Below are 23,717 nucleotides of genomic sequence, written 5' to 3' on the forward strand. Positions count from 1 at the left end.
TTTCCACACAATAATCATATTCTTCATGAAAAAACAAGCTTTGTGGAAAGTGTATATGGATTCCTACATCTACTAATGGAAAAACATTTAGACCAGATATTCTACGGAAAACTATTAGCTGATATTTGCCCAACAGAACACTTTCAAGATTTGTCCTGAACAATCATAGCCAATACAGAGTGAGTGGCAAATTTTGTTTTGTATGCAAACAATAAAGAGGTAGACATTTTATCTTTGTATATAATAATGGAATACAAAGGTAAACATGGGAGCTATGACTCAAAGTCATATTATACCACTTGCTAGAAATATCTTAAATCATCTGCATCTTCTCCTGGGGCTTGTGCAGTTGCACTTTTCAACTGACATACAGCTTGGGAAAAGTTCAAGTGTTCCTGACAGGCACTATCCATGTATTCACATATATGAAGGCTCATATTTTATATTTCAAATCTGGATCTTCGTACACAGAGTTCAGAGTTCGTCTCATAAACATATAGACAATACTGGATTATGAAATGTTGATAATATGACATTCATTTATTCTGCATAGAATATGACTGCTTACTTACAGAATACCAAGTTTCTAATGTTGGTGGGTTATTAGTAATAGCAATAGCATTTAGACTTACATACCGCTTTACAATGCTTTACAGCCCTCTCTAAGCAGTTTACAGAGTCAGCATATTGCCCCCAACAATTTGGGTCTTCATTTTACCCACCTCAGAAAGATGGAAAGCTGAGTCAACCTTGAGGATGGTGAAATTTGAACTGCTAAGTTGCAGTCAGCCGGCAGTCAGCAGAAGTAGCCTACAGTACTGCACTCTAACCACTGAGCAACCATGGCTCATATTAGCAAAATAAAATCTAGGATTCTGCAGTAATCCGGATACAAATGGAAAGAGATGATTTAGCATGCACATGGTTGAGTATGCAGTATCTGCTGGAAATATCTCATAGTGGCTAGATCATATGGGCTCAGGAAAAATCACAGATTTTTAAAGAAGTTTTCTCTATGCGCTACATGAAGACATATATTCTAAATCATCTTTTACTTTTCAAATCCATACTTTTTACTTTACACATTTGTAACAAATTCATCAGGAGTTGCATCCATTAGGATATTTTTATATCCCTTTTGGTCTCATGGCTGCCAAGAAAGTAATCTTACAGGACAAATAGCGTAACTCTTTAAGATGATATTTTAAAGTAGAGAAAAATTGCCAACATCTATTAGACTGAGACAAGTGGAACAAGATGAAAAGCAGAGTGGCCAAATCTGTGAGATGATACAAGACAAGACAAACCCTTCCTTATTAGTAGGATGTAGTCACAAAATCAGATGCAGAAAAATAAAAACAAATACTGTTTAAAGCAACAGTTTATGCAAGAGTTGATCCAAATGGGTATTTTAAAATATTGAAGTCAGAGATCTATCAAAACAGAAAAGAAAGACTAGGTTGAACCACTGAGGCCTATGATTCATTTTCCAGCCTTCAGCCACTAATTAGCAATAAAGAGCTAATGTGGTGTAGTAATTATTTATTTTATGTATGTATTAAATTTATATGCCACCCATCTTCCTGAGAGGTGGAAAATCTAAGTTCTTGTCCTCCACTAGACAAGAAACCGGCTGGGTGATTTTGCCCCAGCTTTTGTGGCCTTAGACTGGGAAGTCAAAAAACATCCTGTTAGTAAGCAAAGGCCAACTACTTCCAAAAATGTTGCCAAGGAAACTGCACGGACCTGTCCATGAAGTCATCAAGAGTTGAGACTGACTTAAAAGAACTAAATAAATAATTTTAATTTCATGATTTATACCCCGCCTTTCTGTTTCAGTGATCACTGAAGGCAACACAATTCTGAACAGGAATAGAAAAAATTAAAATTACAGATTAAAGATAGCGTAAAATAAATATCAAAAGTGTCCAACACAAAGTACAATCTTTATACCCAGGTACTTGTTAGAATAAAATGGCTTTACACACAGGAACTCTTTAACTCCTTGAAAAAAGTATAGAATTAAATTGTAATAAGAAATAGACTGAGGGTAATTTTTGAAAAGAACAAAATTTGAAAGTCATTTTAATCATTAGTTACTTATTTCTTAATTATAATTAATTATAGTTAATATATTAATATTAACACTGTTAATATAATTATAATATAATAATATATAATTATAACTAATTATAATTAATAATTATTTAATTATTAGTTTAAATAAAAGATAATTGTCCTTAAAGCAATTTCCAGTGATAGATTTGTAATTTGCTTGCTATGGGGAACTAAACATTGCTTTTGTTGCATTGATCAAGAGACTTTTGCAGATATTTGAAATAAGCCTGTAAAACCTACTAAATGGAGACAAAAGTGGGAAAGGTTATGTGTCTTTGATGTATAGAACGTCATAGTAAGACAGATGCAGGATCACAGTTAATAATCTTTAAGACCAAAATATGAAAAGTGATCATGTGCTGAAGAAAAAGAAACAAGCAGTATATCACTGTTGTTTGAAAGAATGCTTTAATAATTCTCTTGCTAACAACTTATCCTTTTATAATCAACTTCTGGCATTGAACATAGTTATGTGCACCAAAAGAGCAAAGTAACAAAAGCAATCACATCTTGATCTGTGTCCTTCTGGATGCTAGAAGCGAATAACTGCAGCAGCCTCGATACAGCACCCATCCGGTCTGTTACTACCCTCAAATGAAGGGGATCCATGACTTTCTAAAACTATCCGTTCCATTCTGTAGAGATTCTCAGTCATCCAGGTCATGGTTGTCCCAAAGATGCTTTTTCAGGAGGCAACTGGACTTTCTTGTTTTTCCTTTTTCTTTTTGAAGATCTTTTGCTTCTCATCCATGATATTAGGATAAGATAAGAAGCGAAACGTCTTAAAAAAAAAGAAAAGAAAAGAAAAAACAAGAAAGTCCAGTTGCCTCCTGAAAAAGCATCTTTGAGGATCAGGGCTGTCTGGACTCCACAGTGAAAAATATTAAATTGAAAATGAATACAGCAATAGAGAGAGATGAAGGAGGGGAAGAGAGTTGGAAGGGGGGAGGAAGGAGAGAGAGGGATGGAAGAGTAGGGAGGAAGGAAGGGAAGGGAAATCAGAGTAGGAGAAAAGGTAAGACAGAGGGAAGAGAGGAGGAGAAGGAGAAGGGAAGGGGAAGTAGAGAAGAAAAGAAGAAGGTGGGGAAAGAAAATAGGAAGAGATAGGGAAGAGGGAGAGGGTAGGTTTGAGGAGAAAGATTGCTGTGCAATAAAAAAGATGAAGTGGAAGAAAGGCAACTCTGAACAAACAAATATAAATATATTAAGATAAAGAATGAACTGTTTAAGAATAAAAGAGAATAAATATGAATAAACAGTAAATCTAGGGACAAATGAAGATGGTGTTTATGTATGCAAGTATAGAAATATTGAAATAAAAGAAAAGAAAAGGGGGCAAAACGATTTTGGCAAAAATTGTAATTGAGTAAAATGTATTTGAATTTGATTAATTGTATAAGATAAGAAACGGTCAACACTGTTCAAAAAAAAAAGATGTGGTTGAATGTGGGAGAGGAGAAAAAACCAATAAAACTTGTTTAAAAAAAAAAGCACCTTTGAGACAACCATGACCCAGATGATTGAGAATCTCTAAAGACTTTTAGCTATACAATTTAGGATGAACACCCTTTGAATAGTGTGGGAGTAGGAATGGATTTCCTGAGGAAAAAATTGTAGACTACAGGAACCAGGAGCACTACTCATGTGACCCTGAGGACACAGATAAACGTCCAAGTGCTTCAAGGACCCTCTAAAAGGATGCAAATTACCAGCTGTCTGCAAGGAATATAAATCTTTCCATTCCCCACTATCCTGTCAGAGTTGAAGAGACTTCTTGGATGAAAAGCTAAACCTCTTCAAAAAACAAACAAACAAGAAAGTCCAGTTGCCTCCTGAAAAAGCACTTTTGGGACATTTGTTCCATTGTTAAATATCTCTTACTATTCTCCAAATATTTGCAATGTTTAATTTAACTGTCTTTCCTTTTAATCTGAATTCGCTAGTTTAATATTTTATTTTAAGGTAAATTCCTATAGTCTGAATAGTAAAAAAAAACCATCAACCGTCAGAAACTGTGCTGGATTTGCAGCCCTTAAATTCCCAGACAAAAATGAACTAAATTGAGATTTCTTAATACAGTACCTGGTGTGCAAAAATCCAGGCAAAAACTAGATGGCAGCAAAGTGACACACGCACACAAACAAAATCTCAATTTTTGGTGCTGCCTAATAGATATTCAGTTTTTTGGCATCTGGGATATGTTGATCCTAGCATTTATAATGCTAGGAAAAGGGCCACCTATTTTAGCATCTCTCACCTGGCCTTTCCTCTGCCTAACAGCATTCAAGAGAACTAAATGCTTATGCCTGCTTTGTACAAAGAAGTGTAGAAGTGTAGCAATGCTAGTCTCTCTGCCGGCTCTTTTCTTGGCAATTTACTATAGACCTGCATACTACTTTAATTATATAATATGTGGCTATCCTCTTATTAATTCTTAAAGATAAAGATGCCTGTTTATAGCCTAGGTGCTCAGACTTTCTCTATGTCCTTGTCTCTTAGAGTTTAAATAGATCTTAAAAAAAAACTTTAAAATCAATGCATGGATAGTTGTGATGTTTATTTCAGAAGAAGTGGCTGAAGTGAAGTAAAATTAACATTATTCTGGCTACTTATAATGATCACAAACTGGATTGGGTTCCTGAGGACCTATCTTTAAGGAAAAGCTAAACAAAACAAGACAAAAAGTTCAATGACATGCTGTACAGTTAATGTTAAAGTGATTTAACATTAAGAGCCATGCAAGATGCAACTGGACATCTTTGCGAATCAGGAATAATATCCAATCAGCATACTGTACTTTATCTTTAAGAATTAATAAGAGGATAGCCACATATTAAATAGTTAAAGTAGCATGCAGTAAAGTAGGTAGCAAAAGAAGAGAAGCCTGCTTGTCCTTTTAACTTCCTTTTCTGGATCAACTCTCTCTCCTCTCCCCACCACCCTCCAGCAAAAAGGCTGAATTATCAAATCTCTGATGATGTATGCAGCAGAAATAGTAGCAATAGGTCAGCAATACAGAAGTCAAAGTACATGACTAATATAAAATTTGCCAAAGATAAAAGTGGAGTAAGTGGTACACTGCAGTCAATAAATAGACCATAACAAAGAAGGAACAAAAGCCTGGCAGGGTGGATATGGATAGCTATCTTGGCTTTAAAAAAATCAAGCTCTATTTGGAGAGCAATCAAGTTGCTGCAGGAAATAGGCTTAAAAGATTGGGAACCTGGAGTTGCAAGACCAAAAGTTCAACACTGATGATTGCAGGCCTGCTGCTGAAAAAACAAGGGCAAAGAGCTAAAAGAAACACGAAATATATGACGGTTCAAAGTCTAAACGTTGTTCACCTTTACTATCAAAATCAAATTTTAGTGAAATATATTGGATGAAGCTCTTGGATAGCTGTGACTTAGGCATTTTATTATAATTTTATTTTATTTTTTTGCATTGAATGCTCTTATTCTACAAGGCTGTCCCTTGCATGTTTGGTTTCCATGCCAGAATTCAAATGCCACCCTTTTCTACACTTATGGACAAAAATGAGATGCAATACCCTGGGAATTTGCCCTTCCCAGTCACAAATATAAAATTAATGGAAGTTGTGCAACTGTATCCTTGCATAATTTTCATTCATTTCAACAGAAAAACTTCCTGGTGGTTTGAGTAGATCTGTCTTCCAGTCAAATCCTTTAATTGTGCCCAACACCCGCTTCCTTTTATTTCACACTAAGGACATCTTCCATTATCTTTTCTTATCCGTATTGTGATTTACTTCCTCTTCCAAATTTCTCCCACAATAAAAACCTTTGAGGTGAATTGAGTTGAGAAAGGATGAACTGTTCACAGTCACCTTAAGTTTGGTGATTAACAGTAGACATAAACCTTGGTCCCTCTTATTCTAGACCAGGGATCAGCAACCTGTGGTTCTGGAGTTGCAAGTGGCTCTTTCACCCCTCTGCTGCAGCTCCGTCACTCAAAATATGCATCACAACTGCCAATGTGTGACACCCACTGGCACGCGATTTACTGAGCTTTGGAACCCCCGGTAGGCCAACCATGGATAAACCCAAGAAAAGAAAAGTTTCAGAAGAAAACAGAATGTTTAATTCAACTGCATATGATAGTTTTATTTATTTATTTATTTCGAATTTTTATTCGAAAAAAATTATTTATTAAAATTTATTTCGAGTTTTGTGGCTGCTCAAGAAATAGTTAGGCACGGGAAAGGTTTTGTGGCTCCCGGTGTTTTCTTTTCTGTGGGAAATGGGTATATAAAACATTGGTAGGGCAATAGTTTGGTATTTTTTAACATATGTGAAATTATATGTGCATTATATGGCAAGCGTAATACATACATTTTCAACCTCAGCACTAAAGCATGGTTCTGAATAAAGAAGCCAGATTTTTGCACTGATCTTACCTGTCCTATACCCTGTGTTATTGAGGTATACTGCAAATGTGCGAATTTCATGCTGGGCTTGCCAGGATGGCGATGAGCAGTTTTCATTGTTGGTGTAGGTGTTGTGATTGTGGACATATTTCCCTGTAAGAATAGAAGAGCGGGATGGACAGCACATGGGTGTCGTCACAAATGCATTGATGAAGTGTGCACCTCCCTGTTCCATAATCCGCCTTGTTTTATTCATCACTTGCATTGAACCTGAGGAAAGAAAAACAATATCATGTAGAAAAAGACAAGTTTTATCAGATGCAGAAGCTTCATCCTAAGTATCAAGTCGAAGGAGCCAATCATGATAGTCATTTAAGCAAGGGAAAATTGGTGACACATCTGTTATTTATCCCTGCAAAAGTATGCATTTAGTAAAAGCTTTGATGTTTTAAACTCTTTGAAGGTTTAACAAACAAACCCAAACAATCCAATATTAATATTCAAGCTAACACTATGCTACAGAAATAGCACAACAGCCATATCAGATTGTTCCAAATTGTCAGCAAGTTAAGCTTTAAGCTTTAAATCTAAAGAAGCATATCAGACACAAAGAAAAAAAACCTAAAGAATCAAAGCAAAACAATTGAGCAGGACAATCTCAACAGATAGGGCTATTCTGTTTCCTGAAATGTGACTTGATAGATAAGATTCATTATCAAGTCACTGTCATCTGCTAGTGACTATATAAATAAATCTTCTCTAAGATGATTTGTCTCCAATCTGGTCCTTCAGATATTCACTTCCTGATAAATCATGATAAATGTTTGCTCACATTCAAGCACATGCAAGGAAAATGCCCCTCAGATTTTTCCACTCAACAAAGGTCAACTATTGGGCAAGAGGAAAGGTCATTCTATCCCCATTTCCAGCTCTTACTGTAGTGTAGTGTACAAAATATATACTATAGTCAAAAATGATACAATTCAAACCCATGCTTCTACCTTAATTAAGCACCATTGTGTTCATGGGGAATGACTATACTATCAAACTCTTAAATTATAAACTAAAAATAATTAATCATCTATAAAAATGTTCACCATTGACTATTTACTGATACTCCTTGCTATGATTTCTAGGCCAGGAGTGTTTGATTTGCAGCTGTTCTACTTCAAAATTTATTTTGTCCTTCTAAAGATCTTCACAAATGCATGTGGTCAATTAGAGTTTCCATCTTCAGTATAGTGTACAAATTACTGGTAAAAGGTAGAATTCATTTCCAAAAGAATACATTTGCAATGGCAGTGAAGGACTATTTCTCAACTGGTTGTTCATCTTTATATATTGTACAAAATATCCAGACTGAAAAAGAATTCATGCACATACACATTTTGAATTTCATTTGCCTAAGCCTTTTTTTTTTCAAACTCAAAATAGATTGCAAAATGGAAAGTTATAAGATTTGGAATTTCCAAATGATCTCTCAGCAGCCCCAGACATTGAAAACAGACAATAGGTATAAACAGAGGTGGGCAGCACATGAATTAACAACCAGTCTATCCAGCACCGAAAATGTGAGTGTGCACACATGCACACGGTTTAAAAAACGTGGCTAAATAGAACGGCAGCAGCCCACAACTGGGTATAAATCAATATATTCCAGATATAAGATGCGTCCCACCTGCTCTACACAATTATTGCCAAACTGGAAACTGGAAGAGGGACCATTAGTTATAATGATAGGACCCAGAAAAGTTCATGTGAAGAATTTGCAATGGAGGAAAGAGCTGAACAAGTTTTTCTGCTCTTCTTATTAGATACTAATGTTATTAACTTATTTACTATGCCTTCTTGGGCTGGGGGGAGTACTTATGATCAAATTAATCATACAATAGAAAGTAATTTCTGAAATGAAAATATACCAAGTCCATGTCATTCTTTTATTGATTTGTTGTGCTTAGATACTGCCAGATTCAATACAATTTTTCCCAGTGGTTTATAGCATAAAAACATAGTAAAAGTGTTCACGTACTTATATACATATTTTCTGTTATTCCATCCTCTCTTTTAAAAATGCAGAAGACATTTTAGGTAAAATTTTATAATTAATTAAACTATTAAAAGGTAGATCTCATAATCTTACTAGCTTTGCCTCCTTCCTCTTTAAATAACCCAGGTTTCATCAATCTTTTGTCATTCTGTTATTAAAAGATAATTTTTAATAACGTTTTAAATGACAAAGGCATTTTTATTGAAATAATAGTACGTGTTATGGCTCCCCTTAGGGACACTAACTTCTTTTAATAAAACCACTGTAATGACAAGATCCTGTAGATCAACAGTCTTTAGTACAGAAACCTATAATCTCTTTCTAGTTTGAGAGCTAATCCAGAGGGGCAGATTAGTGAAAGGTAAACATTCTCTTTTGTTACAATATTAAATAGACTGGCTCTAAATATTTTAAAACAATGGCAACTCATCCAACCAAAACTTCCTTCCTTTATCCTGTCTCCCAAGACAAGTGATGCAAGAGGAAATAAAATCTTCCAAACAGTTGATTCATTCCTTTTGTGGAACATCATTACTTATCTGTTAATTGAACATACTAAACTAAGCAAAATATTTGTCTCTAAAGGAGAAAAACTATTCCAGACAGTCTAACTGTTATGTTGCAATGTTTAGTAGCAATGTTGTATTTAACCCACATTTATTTTTGTATGTCATGCAAAAATGGCATCACATAAGATTAATGGCATTTAATTGACCCAGATATTCTAAATATGCCAGGATCTTCTGAAATATTTATTCAGGCATTTGGATAAATCAATGGTGGTATGGGATTCTGTACAAGATTAAAAGCTGCTTCAGGCCTCTGTGATGTGATGTGTAATTACATCAAATTGGTTGTGTTTGAGATCTGAGCATATTTTCACTGAATTGTAACGTATTTTGTTTCTTAACCTTAAATAACCTGCCTTATCACTCCTTGTGGTCCCAACCTCCTAGTCTTTCAAGAAGAAAGATTGCTTGATCCGTTTCAGCTTCCCATCATAGGAATCTCTTAATTTCTTTGTGTATGACAACAAATGCACACAACATATGAATGAGTAGGCATGTGCATCCAATTAATTTTATTTTCCTTTTGCAGAGTAGAGAGCTAGGCAAGAGGTATTTTTTCTTATTTCAGAAAAACATTGGAAACTTGGGTGGAAAGGAGTTCAATTTTCTTTGTTTTCATTATTTTGAGGTTGGCCCAAATGGAAATTTCAAGGTTGTCTTTAAAATGTTTTTAATGCATTGGAACGCACAGGAATGGAATGCAAGGGCTGATGCCTGCGTCGTTTAATTCACTATAATATATTATACTAAATAATATGGAGATCTAGCTTTTTGTTCTGTAAAGTAGAAGAACAAAAATGTTCTATAAAGAGGTTAATGCTTTAAGTACATGAAAAGTTTCTACATCAATGTTGTTTTCAAACACACACACATATAAAGTATTTTTCGGACTATAAGACGTACCTAAATTTCGAAGAGGAAATCAACAAAAAAAAGTTTTTGGGCTCCGCACACCCCATTTTCAGGTCTTTTCCAGCCTTTTTTCTGCCCATTTTCTAGGCTTTTTTCAGCCTGTTTTTTTTTTTTTTGCCCCTTTTTAAGGCTTTATTCAGCCCGTTTCTGAGGCTTTTGGCCCGTTTCTGAGGCTTTTTTACACGCCGATTTTTTCCCAAAAAATTGGCCAAAAAAAGCCTTGAAAATGTGCCAAAAAAGCCTTGAAAACAGGCTAAAAAAAAGCCTCAAAAACAGGCCCAAAAAGCCTCAAAAATGGGCCGAAAAAAGCCCTGAAAATGGGTAGAAAAAAGGCCCGAAAATGGGGCGTGCGGAGGCACAAAAAAAATGGCCGGCAGGTGGGCAGGGCTTCAGCAATATTCGGTCTATGAGATGCACAGACATTTTCACTCCCTTTTGGGAGACAAAAAAGTGTGTCTCATAGTCCAAAAATATGTTATTTGAAACGTGAATATGTATATGTATACATATACATATTCTCACCCAGTACTACAATCAAATTCTGCATCAAGTGAAAACATAGTACATATGTCTGTTATACAAATCTGCATAATTTATAATTACATTGCAGGTCTCAAAGAAAGATAAGAGTTATTCAGTGAAATCTCTATCTACTACTTAATTCTGTAAACTTCTATAGAGCCCTGTCAGACTATTTTAGGATCTTAGGAGGCATTTGCCATATATTCATGCAGTTTTAATTAATAAGAAGAAACTTGGCTTAGAAGGAAAGGAAAAAAATCTAGAAGTTGAGATACAGAGCAGAATATTTACAGTGGTCACCCTTCTGCCCATTTTGTTTTTCACCACTTTTAGCTTGCAAACTCAAACAGAAATAAAGAAACTTGGATTGGTTTAGTTTAATCCAATTCCAACTGTTATAGTTTGTAGTAAATGCAAATTTAATAAAAGAAAAACTTTCACTATGAAAGATATATTTTGCAACTTAGCAATTAATTGTAGAAACTCTGTATTTCTCTAGACAAACATAATAGGAACTTATCAAATTTCTGAACCAGCATAGTCTGAAAACGTCTGGATTTGGTTTGGGAGACAGAAAATTAGCATGAGATCATTAAGAGGCTCACATAGCCCCCAGGATATAAAATTCTCAAATTTTCTCAGTCCCACTTTTCACAGTGTAATATGAGCATATTTAATTGGTATGATTTCTAACTTATGGAAAGCATTTCATACATTACAAAAAGAAAAAAGAAAACCTTTTGTGCAGCACAGATTTAATGGATATGTGACACGTATAATACTAATTATTGACCTCTATAGAGCTACATTTTTCACTAGGTTGTACTTTATTAGCAGAAATCACACCATTAACACCAACTCTTGAAGACTCTGAATTGAATGAATGAATTCTGGAGAATAGAAACTAGCAGATGACTTTAACGTTTTAAAAATATTCAGTGCTTTGCAATGTATATATGTAAAATACATTATATATATATTTACATACATACATTTACATGTATACATACATACAGACATCTATATATATAAAAGCGAAATACACTCATGCATCATCACAAAATCTCCAGAACCGTAAAGCCTACAAACTTGAAATTTGCCACGTATGTTCCTCTTGGCTTCAAGGTACTGGCTAAGAAAGGATTTTTCGAATTGACCATCAAAGCATTAGTATTTCCTACATTATTATTAACACAGTCTGATGCCAAGGAGTTTTACTCCCCCTCCCCACCTGAAAAGAAATCTGTTCCAAATGCAAAACACAAGCAGAGGAGAGGAGTTTCAGTTTTACTTTCACAGCAGCAAGTAGGGGATAGGATAGGGGAGGCTTCCGTGGGGCAAAGCTGAGGCAGAGAAGTGGGATATGATAGGCTTCTGTGGGGCAAGGCTAATATATATATAATCCATATTCATTTTTAATGGATATAAATATAGTCCTTATACATTTTTAATGTAAGATACTGGAACATTGCAACTAAGCAATATAGTAGCTGTGTCTTGCAAAGATTTGGGATGAACGTGATGATATGCCATTTCATAAAGACCAATCAGATCATTTAAGTGTATAGTTTGTGATAGTGAATTATTTTTTTACTGAGATTTGGGTTTATGATTTGGAGTTACCAATCTAGTCTGCAGTGTACTTTCTTACTCATTTATACTTATTTTTCCTATTAGTAATACAGTGGCAGCATTGTTGCCAATCTCTGGTGCCTAGCAGAATGTTCAACCAGAAAATATTATATTGGAAAGGGAAGTAGCTATCCAAAGCTTTCTGTACTTACTACTTTACCTCTTTTCTCTCATGCTATCTAAAGCTGGTTAATTTGCTTTGCTGAATGCCACGGTAAGATTTACTGGTAGTTAAATTGTGATTATACATAAATATGTACAATTGCTACATATTTGCCATCTACATATCTTGGGTGAACATATCTTGTTAAAAATATATTTGGTTATTTACATGGAGACTGTTTGCCTTTAGAGTAAAAGCCAAGATATTACCTCCTATCCCAATTTTTGCTCCTTACTCTTCAACCTCATTAAACTTGTAGAGCAGTATAAAATTATTCCAGATATAATTAAAAAAAAAAACATGTATCACTGATTTCAGAAGGGCTGGGGAATTAAACAGAACATGTAGTCCTCAACTTACAACAGTTTGTTTATTGATTGTTCAAAGCAGTGGTGAAATCTAAAATTTGTTACTACCAGTTCTGTGGGCATGGCTTGGGGGGGGGGGGGTAATGTGACTGGGTGGTCATGGCCAATTTTTTTTTTTACTTTTAAAACCATTTTTTCTACAAAAAGGGTTTTTTCCTTTTAAAAGCCTTTGATGATCCCAGCTGAGCCGCGCGATCATCAGAGGCTTTTTTTTTTACTTTTAAAAGCATTTTTTGGCCGAAGAGGTTGTAGAAAAAATGCTTTTAAAAGCCTTTGACGATCCCAGCTGAGCTGCATGATCATCAGAGGCTTTTTTTTTTTACTTTTAAAAGCATTTTTTGGCCGAAGAGGTTGTAGAAAAAATGCTTTTAAAAGCCTTTGACGATCCCAGCTGAGCTGCATGATCATCAGAGGCTTTTTTTTTTACTTTTAAAAGCATTTTTTGGCTGAAGAGGTTGTAGAAAAAATGCTTTTAAAAGTAAAAAAAAAAAAAGCCTATGATTGTGCGGCTCAGCTGGGCATGGGGGGTGGGCAGGGATTTTTGCTACCGGTTCTCCGAACCACCCATCGCTCCATCGCTACCGGATTGGGTGATCCGGTCCGAACCGGGAGCATTTCACCCCTGGTTCAAAGTTATAATGGCAGCGAAAAATGTGACTTATGACCGTTTTTCACACGACCTTTGAAGCATCCCCATGATCATGTGATCAAAGTTCAGGTGCTTGGCAACTGGTTCGTATTTATGACCATTGCTGTGTCCCAGGGTCATGTGATCCCCCTTTGCAACCTTCTGACGAGCAAAGTCAATTGGGATACCAGATTCACTTAACAAACAGGTTACTAACTTATCAACTGTAGTGATTCAGTTAACAACTGTGGCAAGAAAGGATGTAAAATGGGGCAAAACCTACTTAACAAATGTCTCACTTAACAACAGAAACATTGGGTTCAATTGTGGTTGTAAATCAAGGACTACCTTTAGTTAAAAACATTAAATACAACTTGTGCACCGTTACTATTGAAAAGTAGGTATTCTTTGTACCATTATTTGCTGTTTAACTTGATTTTATTTGTTAAGTATTTAACTGCAAGATGCGAACTGTAGTGAACTGATCTACTGATATAGTGTTCTATTGATACTTCATCTTCATAGAAATCTGTGAATTACAATCTTATACCTGCAACCTTGAAGAATGTATCCTCAGAAGTAAGTTCCACTAAGTTTCTCAGCATTACCCAATATATTGTTTAAAAGTTGGGGTTTCAACTAAAACAACAGATGACTTATTCTGCTTTCCATGTAATACTTCTCTGATCAATATTCTTCTCAATTCCACCCCTGCAGCAAAACCCCAAAATGGGGTTTCAGAACTGTTAGTTTACTTCTATTTGAAAGAGATCCAAACTGCAGTAGGGACTTGTATCCATCAAAATGTATATATCCATTCTGACAAATGAAATTAGACACAATAGCTTAAAGCCAATTTAAGTACAATTCTTATTCTGAAGCACTATATGATCTCACAGATGGCTTCGTCAAATGCATTTCATCCAGCAGATCTTAATTTGTTTGGACACACAAGCCATTGTGCTTGAAATCAGCAGAAGTACAACAGATTATTAGAGAAAGGAACTATACTGCTCAGAGAACTTTGCCAGTTGCATCAGAGACAAGCAGGCAGACATAAAACAGATCATGATAAATTTTTAAGGACCACCCTCTGAATTTTAGTCACATGAGACTGTGAGATAATGTGCAAAGCTTTTTGGAATATGCATTATTAAAACAGGTCTGTCTAGCTCTGAGACACATAAGACACATAACCACCCAAAAATGCTTCATTAAACTGAAAATTTCCTTCCTTGATGCAGTAGATATATTCTGCGATTTAAGAATTTAAAAGAAATGCAAATAATTTTTATGATTTTAAATCATGTTAAAAAAGGAACACCAGCAAAATTAATAAGCTACATATGAATAACTATGCCTCTTCTTGTAGTTTTAATGTAAGTATTTTGAATTTCTATTGCACAAAAATAAGTAGTTTTATTGTAATGCTCCTTAGGACAGCCCACAACGATTAATACCCTGGGTTTTTTTATATGAGGCTATTAAAATTATGAGAAAAATAACCATTTCTAAGCTATTCACCTTTCAAAGTTCAGAACTGCCAGTTTTAAAATGTACAGCATAGTACAACATTTTGAGTAACTTATACAGCATCTCTTTTACTCTTTACAGAATTAAATATGAATGCAATGAATTTCAAAGGATGCTGATTTGGAAATTGGAGATATATTAGTATTGGAATTATTTGGGGGTTGGTTTCTGGGTTTTGTAGAGGCTTTTAGAAGCTACATGCAATTCTGGGGGCAAAATTTGGCACCACCAAATTAGACATATGGCATAAATCTAACAAAAATACTCTGATATTATCATAACTAATTTCCAATACTTAAGCAACTTTGCAAAGATTGGTATAATCATTTCTTCAAATTGTTACTGTAAGGAAAACATAGTTATTTAAACTTGTTCCTCAACAACTAAATCCTCAATTAGTGAAATGATCCATCTTCGTCAGAAACAAGATGGCATCCTGACATTAATTCTTCTAGACAAGTAAAATATTGGGTACACAAAAGAAAAATGACTTTTTCAGCAACAAAACTAACCAAATCTTCTTCCAGCTTTAATTATATGAATTGTGTATTTTCTTGTCTTACTGCTATTTCCAAGTTATCCTTTGAATATTTATTTGTGGGTATGTCTGAGTGGCAACAAACACAACCCTGTTTAGTATACTTATGAAGTGCAATGAAGGCAAAACTACAGCATGTGCCAGCTTGACCTAATACTGCAAAGCTCTAATTCCTTTCTCAAAGTCTGCTTCATTTCCTAGAAATCTGAAATCAAACATACAACAGCTTATTTTATGATTAAAATCTAGAATGTCTTCTCAATACCAAACATTTAAACAAATGATTTGAACAAATGGTTTTGCTTCCTAAAAATGTAGAATTATATATAGCATAGATTGCACCTTTAAATCTGCTAAATGTTAGGAGAGCTAGAACACACTGTATAACCAGAAATTAATTTGTGTAACACAGAATATATTTCATTTAGAAACATTTAGACATCAAATTGTTTTCTCCTTGCCAATGCAATGGTTTCTACTCAGATTGTTTTAGTTTACACATGAATTTTGACCTGGTTGAATGATGTTTCAAAGGTCAAGGCTCCATTTTGCCCTTCTGAAGGTCTGCAGAAGATCATCCAGAAATGGTATGATGCACTGGAAGAAATTGGTCTGTAATGGGGAGGGCTCTTTATTCATGTTCTGAGAGGGATAAAAGAGGAAAGTGTAGGAAGCTTTGAAGAGGCAAACCATTCTAATTACCATCCCTGCAAACCACGCAGAATGCTTCAAAAATTAAAATATAGAATTTGGCTGTTTTGCTTCCAGATTTTAATGATGTAATCTTTTAGATATAGCAATGCATGGTGGTTTCAAATGGAGCACTCTGGGACTCTTACAGAACCTTAGCAATTTTAAGATGTATGCACTTCAACTCCCATTGTTGGCTGGGGAATTCTGGATTCCATACATTTTAACATTTGCCAAGGTTGAGAAATACTGATATGGATGACAGAATATGGCTTGCCCATCTCTGATCTAGAAAAAATTATGTACCACCAAAAACTAGCTAAAGTAAATTCCAGGACCAGTGAAAAGTATGCCATATTTATCAACTAGTACCACATGATCCCTTTAATTCTTACCAAGTTCTACATCCTGGTCATCAGTAAGAACAAGAATGATGTTTGGGCGGATATTCCGCCGATCCCTTTGAAATCTTCCCTTCAGACGCTGATTCAACAGGAAAGCTGAACTGTCATCCAGCAAGGATAAGAGAGTCATTATGAATAATCCCATGACAATATTACGGTGTGCCATATTGTTCTTATTTTGCATGCTCTTCGAGCAAATTTGAGGGAGTATTTTCTGGTTCTTCCTCAAACGCTGATCTAAGAGGGAGCAAAAAAATAAAATAAATAAAAACATAAAAAGTATGCAATAAAAATAAAAACGTATTTTATAAACCATTTAAATACATTTTTTTTTCAAAAAAAAATTTTCCTTTGACTATGAGAAAACTTGACTATGCAGTCCTTCCAATTCAATTCCAAAACAGCATTTTAAGTACAGCAGTATATACAAATAGCACTTATCTGCAGCTCTACAAAAAGCTGCATTTTTTGGGCAGCTGTCCTCCTTAATCACCCTATGATCCCAAGAAAAGATGTGGCTACTTTAAATGGGTGCAAAACACATTTGCAATACTGCATACTTTGAGGTATCTTTCTGAAGCTGAGTACTTCACAAGGATTGTGAAAACACATTACATGGCAATCATAGCAAGTAGCAAAAGATGTGCATGCCTATAAAATCTGAATGAACATATACAAAATAGTCATCGACAACCTTCATTTACAATATATTTCCACTAAATCACTTCAGTTTTAACTTATTATTTACAACAGTTGGTGTAGGTACGTAGGTAGATAGGCAGGCAGGCAGGCAGACTTCGAGTCATTTGCTAACTCTATTAACTGCCTGGAGAAGTTCCTGCCATTTTCTTGGCAAGATTTTCAGAAGTGGTTTGCCCTGCCATTTTCTTCCTAGGGCTAAGAAAGAAGGACTGGCCCAAGGTCAACAAGGTGACTTTGTGCTTAAGGCAAGACTAGGATTCAAGGTCTTTTGTTTCTGGTTTAGTTCCTTAACAACTACACCAAACTGGCTCTCTTTTCATAATTTACCTTAACTACAAAACAAAACGAAATGAAAACCCACAAACAGAATTGGCATTGGTATTAAGATCAGAAAAGGACACTCCAGATTAGATTTTTAACATTTATAGTCATTAAATAGAGAAACAATCTGTTGAGTGGGGTTTATAGGTAAAAGTAACAACCCTTTTTATTATACTAAGGCAATATACAGAAACTAACTATAGAATTAACATTTTAGGGCAAGGTAGCAATAAACTTAAATTAATTCTATAAAAGTAATGGAAATGGTAACTTTCCTCAAAAATTTAATTGCAGTAATTCTCTCAAAGCAATGAAAAAAATACATGCTTACTGACACCACAATTGAATTTCTTTCCATGTGTCTGACACATGCAGGATTAATTTAGAAGAGTGCTATAATTAATTCTGAACTTTATAAACTTTTTGGCTGTGTGGGTAGAGATATTCGGTGTTATGTCAACAAGATTGGGTCGTTATTTTAAGTCAGCGAGTGTTTTAAAAAGTAGAAAAACAAGCAGGTTGCTGAACTTGTTTTAAAAAGGGAAAACAGAGAACCCATTCTTTAAACAAATCATAAGCTCCATACTTTTTTATTTACTTGACATAATTTTATTTACTTGGCATAATCAACTGTCGACATCTTTTCTTCTCCAGAAAACTGTCATATTCTTATTTGGTTATTCACTGAATTTAGTATACCCAAGAAATATAATTTGCAGAAGTGCACAGTTCAAAGTTCTCTAAGCACCTTTACATATTTTATTAAAAATCACCTTCACTAGTAAAGCACTGGACTAGAAATTTATAGTAATTTTTATAAGGGAGTGGGAGGCACCGTGTTACTGTGGTTCTCCTCCTATCTCTCTGGTAGATCATAGTCGGTGTTGGTAGGAGGACAGAGGTCGATCCCTAGGCGCCTTGTTTGCGGGGTGCCTCAGGGCTCGGTCCTCTCTCCCCTCCTATTTAACATCTACATGAAGCCGCTGGGTGAGATCATCCAACGATACGAAGTGAGGTATCAGCAATACGCTGATGATACCTAGCTGTATATCTCTACTCCACGTCAATTCAGTGATGCGATGGGCCGGTGCCTGGAGGCTGTGAGGGTCTGGATGGGAGTCAACAGTCTCAGACTTAACTCAGACAAGACCGAGTGGCTGTGGGTATTACCTCCTAAAGACTATGTTGACTGTCCATCCTTGGTTCTGGGGGGGGGGAGAAATTGTCCCCCTCAGAACGGGTTCGCAATTTGGGTGTCCTGCTAGACTCACAGCTAAGTTTAGAGCAACATCTGACAGCTGTGGCTAGGGAGACCTTTGCACAGGTTCGCCTGGTGCACTAATTGCGACCCTACTTGGATCGGGAGGCTCTCCTCACGGTCACTCATGCCCTTGTCACCTCACGATTAGATTATTGCAATGCGCTCTACATGGGGCTACCCTTGAAAAGTGTTTGGAGACTACAATTGGTCCAGAACGCAGCTGCGCGAGCTGTCGTGGGTGCACCTAAGTATACCCACATTACACCAATTCTCCGTGAGCTGCACTGGCTCCTTATTGGTCTCCGGTCACAATTCAAGGTGTTGGTTATTACTTTTAAAGCCCTACATGGCTCAGGGCCAGGGTATCTTCGAGACCACCTTCTACCGCATAACTCCCAATGACCGGTAAGATCCCACAGAATTGGTCTCCTCTGGGTCCTGTCAGCTAAACAATGCCAGCTGGCAGGCCTGCGGGGGAGGGCCTTCTCTGTGGCTGCCCCAGCTCTCTGGAACCAGTTGCCTCCTGAGGTCCGGACCATCGCCACCCTATTGGCCTTCCGAAAAGCAGTGAAGACCTGGCTTTTCCGGCAGGCCTGGGGCCGTTGATCTCGCTCTTGCGATCTGGCCATGAATGGTGTGAATGAGTTTTAATGTTTTTAATTCTTAAATGTTTTTATAATGATTTTAAATGCATTGTGAGTTGCCCTGAGTCTTCGGAGAGGGGCAGCATACAAATTGAATTAATAATAAACAAATAAACCCAAATTTCATGTCATATTATGCAACTTTATCACAACCCTGTTGATCAAACCTCTGTGCTACCAATTTCATTTGACTCATGGCATCTTACAATTATTAAAGTATCCACAGTACATATAACACTACAATTAAATATTTACAATAAATATAAAGCTTTAAAATGTTCACATTTAACTATATACCCTTTTAAAACAATACACCAAAACATCCATTGCAGCACTTTTCTGTCACAAAACAATAATCCTATTGAAACCCCATGATTGTTATTCCATATCCCACAGATCATGATGACAAGAGAGCAACAGTATTAAAGCTTTGAAGGACTTCTGGAATAATTCATCTTTTAATGCTATCTGGAAGGCTGTCACAGTCGCTTATAATCTAATATCCAAAGAAAGCTGTTACAATTTGGTATTGCAACTCAAAAGCACTCTCTCCCTCCCTCCCTCCCTCCCTCTCACACACACTTTTCTTTTCTCAGAAAGGTGTGGATTTTTCCCAGTAAAAATCCCATAATAAATATGGTGTTTCTCTGAAAATAAGACATGTCCGGATAATAAGCCCAATTGGGCTTTTCAGCGCATGCGATAATATAAGCCACCCTTGCAAAATAAGCCCCCCCCACCAACTACTTACACGCATGCGCAGCCGGTCCCACCGTTTCCCCTGATTGCTTGTCGTGCAACCAAAATGAATTGAGGAGAGGAGGTGAGGCGGGGGGGGGGAAATGGGGGGACATGCCCTCCCCTCCCTGTTTTTCGCGCCAGCCGAGCAGCTCAATACATTCCACCCACCCCAATGGCAACAGCAGCCTGGCTGCTTCCCTTCCCTGCCATCTCTTTATCAAGTGGGGTAACAGGTGGGGTGGGGGAGAAGCAAGAGGCGTGGAGCGAGATGTGGCTCCCCTTGCTGTCTCTTCTCCCCACCCCTTGCTGGGCATGGCAGGGCTCCTGCCCCTTGCTTAGCCACCCGCCCCCTTTAGGGATGCAATTTGGGGGTAGCAGGTGGGAGCGGGCAAGAAGCAAGACGCAGGTCTTATCTTTCAAGCTCTGTCAATTTCCTTGCCATTGTGTCCAACATGCTGTAAAAGAAAACTTTCTCGCGAATTCAATCAAACTTCTCGAATTCCCATTAAGGTTTTCTTTTATAGCGTATTTCTCTGGACACAACAGCGAGGAAAGTGACGGAGCTTGAAAGGGCCAACACGGCCCAACACGTACCACCCCACCCCAATGGCAACAGCTACTTCCCTTCCCCACCATCTCTTTATTGAGAAGGGTGGCAGCTGGGGTGGGGGAGAAGGTTTTCTTTTACAGCATGTTTCCATGGACACAATGGCGAAGAACGTGACGGAGCTGGAAAGCACGTCCCACTTCTCACCCGCCCTGCCTGCCATCCCCAAATTGCATTCCTAAAGTGGGCGGGTGGCTAAGCGAGGGGCAGGAGCCCTCTCATGCCCGACAAGGGGGGGAGAAGAGATGGCAAGGGGAGCCACTTCTTGCTCCACATGTCTCTCTTCTCTCCCGCCCCACCTGCCATCCCTCTCGATAAAGAGACGGTGGGGAAGGGAAGCACCTGTTGCCATTGGGATGAGGTGGGATGTGTTGGGCAGCTTGGCCGGCACAAAGGACAGGGAGGGGAGGCGACAGCAGCAACTGGATATCCAGTCTCATGCTTGCTGCCTCCTGCACCCTCAAAATAGTAAGACCCCCCGATAATAAGGCCAAGCCCTTATTTGGGGGGGGGGCAAAAGAAAATAAGACCCCTGTCTTATTTTTGGGGAAACACGGTATATCTATACATTTGTGCGAAAATTCACTTTGCTCAGATAAACCTTAACTTAAAAAGTTCTTAAGCTGTGGCAAACTACAGGCCTGAAAGAAAAGGATCAGGTTTTGGCTACACATAAAGACAGAAAAAACAGGAGAACCTGCACATATAAGTGTTGGTATAAGAAAAATAATCCTCAAATGCAGTTACTAGAGACATCAAACTGGAAGATGCCATTGAGGCTAGCTGCCTATTCTGTGCAAGAATCCAAATTAAACTTTGATAGACAGCTGTCCACCTCTCCTTCTAAACCTACTACATTTTTCAGTAATTAGTTCCATTGATAAACTGTTTTTAACTTATAAAATTACTGTTAGCATTTCACCAACTCTTATTCCTATGACTTAACATTTATTATTGTATATCCTAGGATGATAAAAAAATGATATAGCCTTTTGTTCAATTTTTTTCAGATATATCAAGGCAACCTTCCAAGAATTTCTCTTTTCTTTCACCAATACTTAAAAATTTGTAGTCCCAGATCTTCTCTGAATCTGATTTTGACCGGACCCTTTTAAAAGTATAAGGCTTAAAACTGGACAAAATCCTCAAGATGCCACCTGACTACTAAAAAAATAAATAATTAGAAACTGTGCTTCTGTTGATGCATCGTAACACTGTATTGTTCAACTGCTGCTAAAGCATTTTTTCCCAACCTGTTCAGGTCCTAGTTGTCAAGTAATCCACCTCAAATTTAACTAGGTTGCTAATTAGAATGTCATTAGATAATTTGGCAAATGCTTTGCAGAAATCATAGTAATTTATGCTTACTAAAATCCTGACCTAATTAAGGAGGTTTGTTGGATTTTTTTTGCTGGTCTTTAGGATGACAATAACAATTTGTTCTTCACTTATCTGATACTTTTGTTCTCTAGGATTTCACAAAGTCAACACAGTATATCAGCAAAATCCTTCAGTACTCTGGGATGAAATTCATTCAGAATTCAACTCATTCAGACAGATATTCCCTGACCATGAATTTTAAATTTAATCCTGCCCTTCACAATGGCCTAATTAAATTTATATCCCCCTGTTGGAAAAGACAAAGCAAAATAGGATTTGAGGAGTTCTATCTTCTCTTGCTATTGTTAAGTGTTAATATTTGCAATTTTAATTATGTACTTGCTGTACTAATTCTTTTTTCTTTGAACATATCTGAATAAGCCCTATTTTTTTATATCTTAAAATGTTTCATCAGCCTCAGTTCATTCTGACCTTTAGCTGCTCAAATCTCATTTTTGTAATTAAGAACAGTCTTTTTCTTAGTGATAACTTTCCACCTCCTAATGAGGTTTTGTTTGCTTCCCTGATTCTTATGTTTTTCATAGGTTTTTGTGCAGCTATAGCTTTTGTGTCATTTCTTTCTTTCTCCTCCTTGCAATTCTGCTTTCTTTTTCAGGAATTGTCATACAGCTTGAGCTCTATTTTTTATATTTAGTTACTTCTGTCATGGAATCATTTCTCTGGTTTTATTTAAAAAAGAACACTTAACACTCCAAAATATATGTTCCATTATATTTATCTTTAGTGTTCCTTAACTTTAAATAATCCAGGATTATGTGGTCAGTGTTGGGCTCTTGCCTAAACTGAAAGTAATTGTTTTCTAAATGTCAATCTCAGAGTCCTCTTTAGTAAAAATTATTGCAGCAGATGGAATTCTTTGTATATCATGGAAGAGGCTTTCAGGTTTTATTTTGAACATCTTTCCTGTAAATCAGTGCAGGCAAATCTCTTAACTGATAACAGGCATATTTACAGCTGGTTGTATATGTAACATTCTCATATGTCTAACAAATGTGAGAACTACAGGTAATCCTGATTTTACAACCATTCGTTTAGTGACCAAGGTTACAATGGCACTGATTTATGGCTGTTTTTCATGCTTACGACTTATTGTAGCATCCCCACAGTCATGTGATCAAAATTTGAATGCTTGGTAACTGGTTCATATTTATAATGGTTGCAGTGTGCCAAGGTCATGTGATCACTTTCTGTGACCTTCTGACAAGCAAAGTCAATGGGGGGTGGGGGGAGAGCCAGATTCAATTAAAAAATATTTTCCTAACTTAAAATGGCAGTGATCCATTTAACTATGGCAAGAAAGGTTGTAACATTGCCACTTAACTGTGGCAAGAAAGGCAAAACTCAATTAACACCTGTCTCTCTTAGCAACAGAGGTTTTGGGATCAATTGTGGTTGTAAGTCAAGGACTACCTGTAACTCTTACAGTTCCTTTCTTTGAAAGACAAACTGATAGCTTTCTTTGGATCTTTGGCTGGTAACTGGATTGAAGATGTTACTTGATTTGCTTATAATGAAGAAATGGGATGAAG

At 36.6% G+C, this 23,717-nt stretch overlaps 1 protein-coding gene across 1 annotated transcript in view; it reads right to left on the reverse strand.

Annotated features, from left to right (window-relative positions):
• Positions 1 to 23,717, reverse strand: part of SULF2 (sulfatase 2) — a 113,964-nt gene that overhangs the window by 78,944 nt on the left and 11,303 nt on the right. Inside the window, exons 2-3 of the mRNA XM_070940035.1 lie at positions 16,503 to 16,748; positions 6,536 to 6,775 (exon numbers count right to left, since the gene is read on the reverse strand). Of these exons, the coding sequence (XP_070796136.1) occupies positions 6,536 to 6,775; positions 16,503 to 16,748 (486 nt within the window). The remainder of the gene's footprint in view (positions 1 to 6,535; positions 6,776 to 16,502; positions 16,749 to 23,717) is intronic.

Source organism: Pituophis catenifer, unplaced genomic scaffold (assembly GCF_029215685.1).
Source record: "Pituophis catenifer annectens isolate HBS135680 unplaced genomic scaffold, rPitCat1.0.hap2 SCAF_3, whole genome shotgun sequence".
Lineage (NCBI taxonomy): Eukaryota > Metazoa > Chordata > Lepidosauria > Squamata > Colubridae > Pituophis > Pituophis catenifer.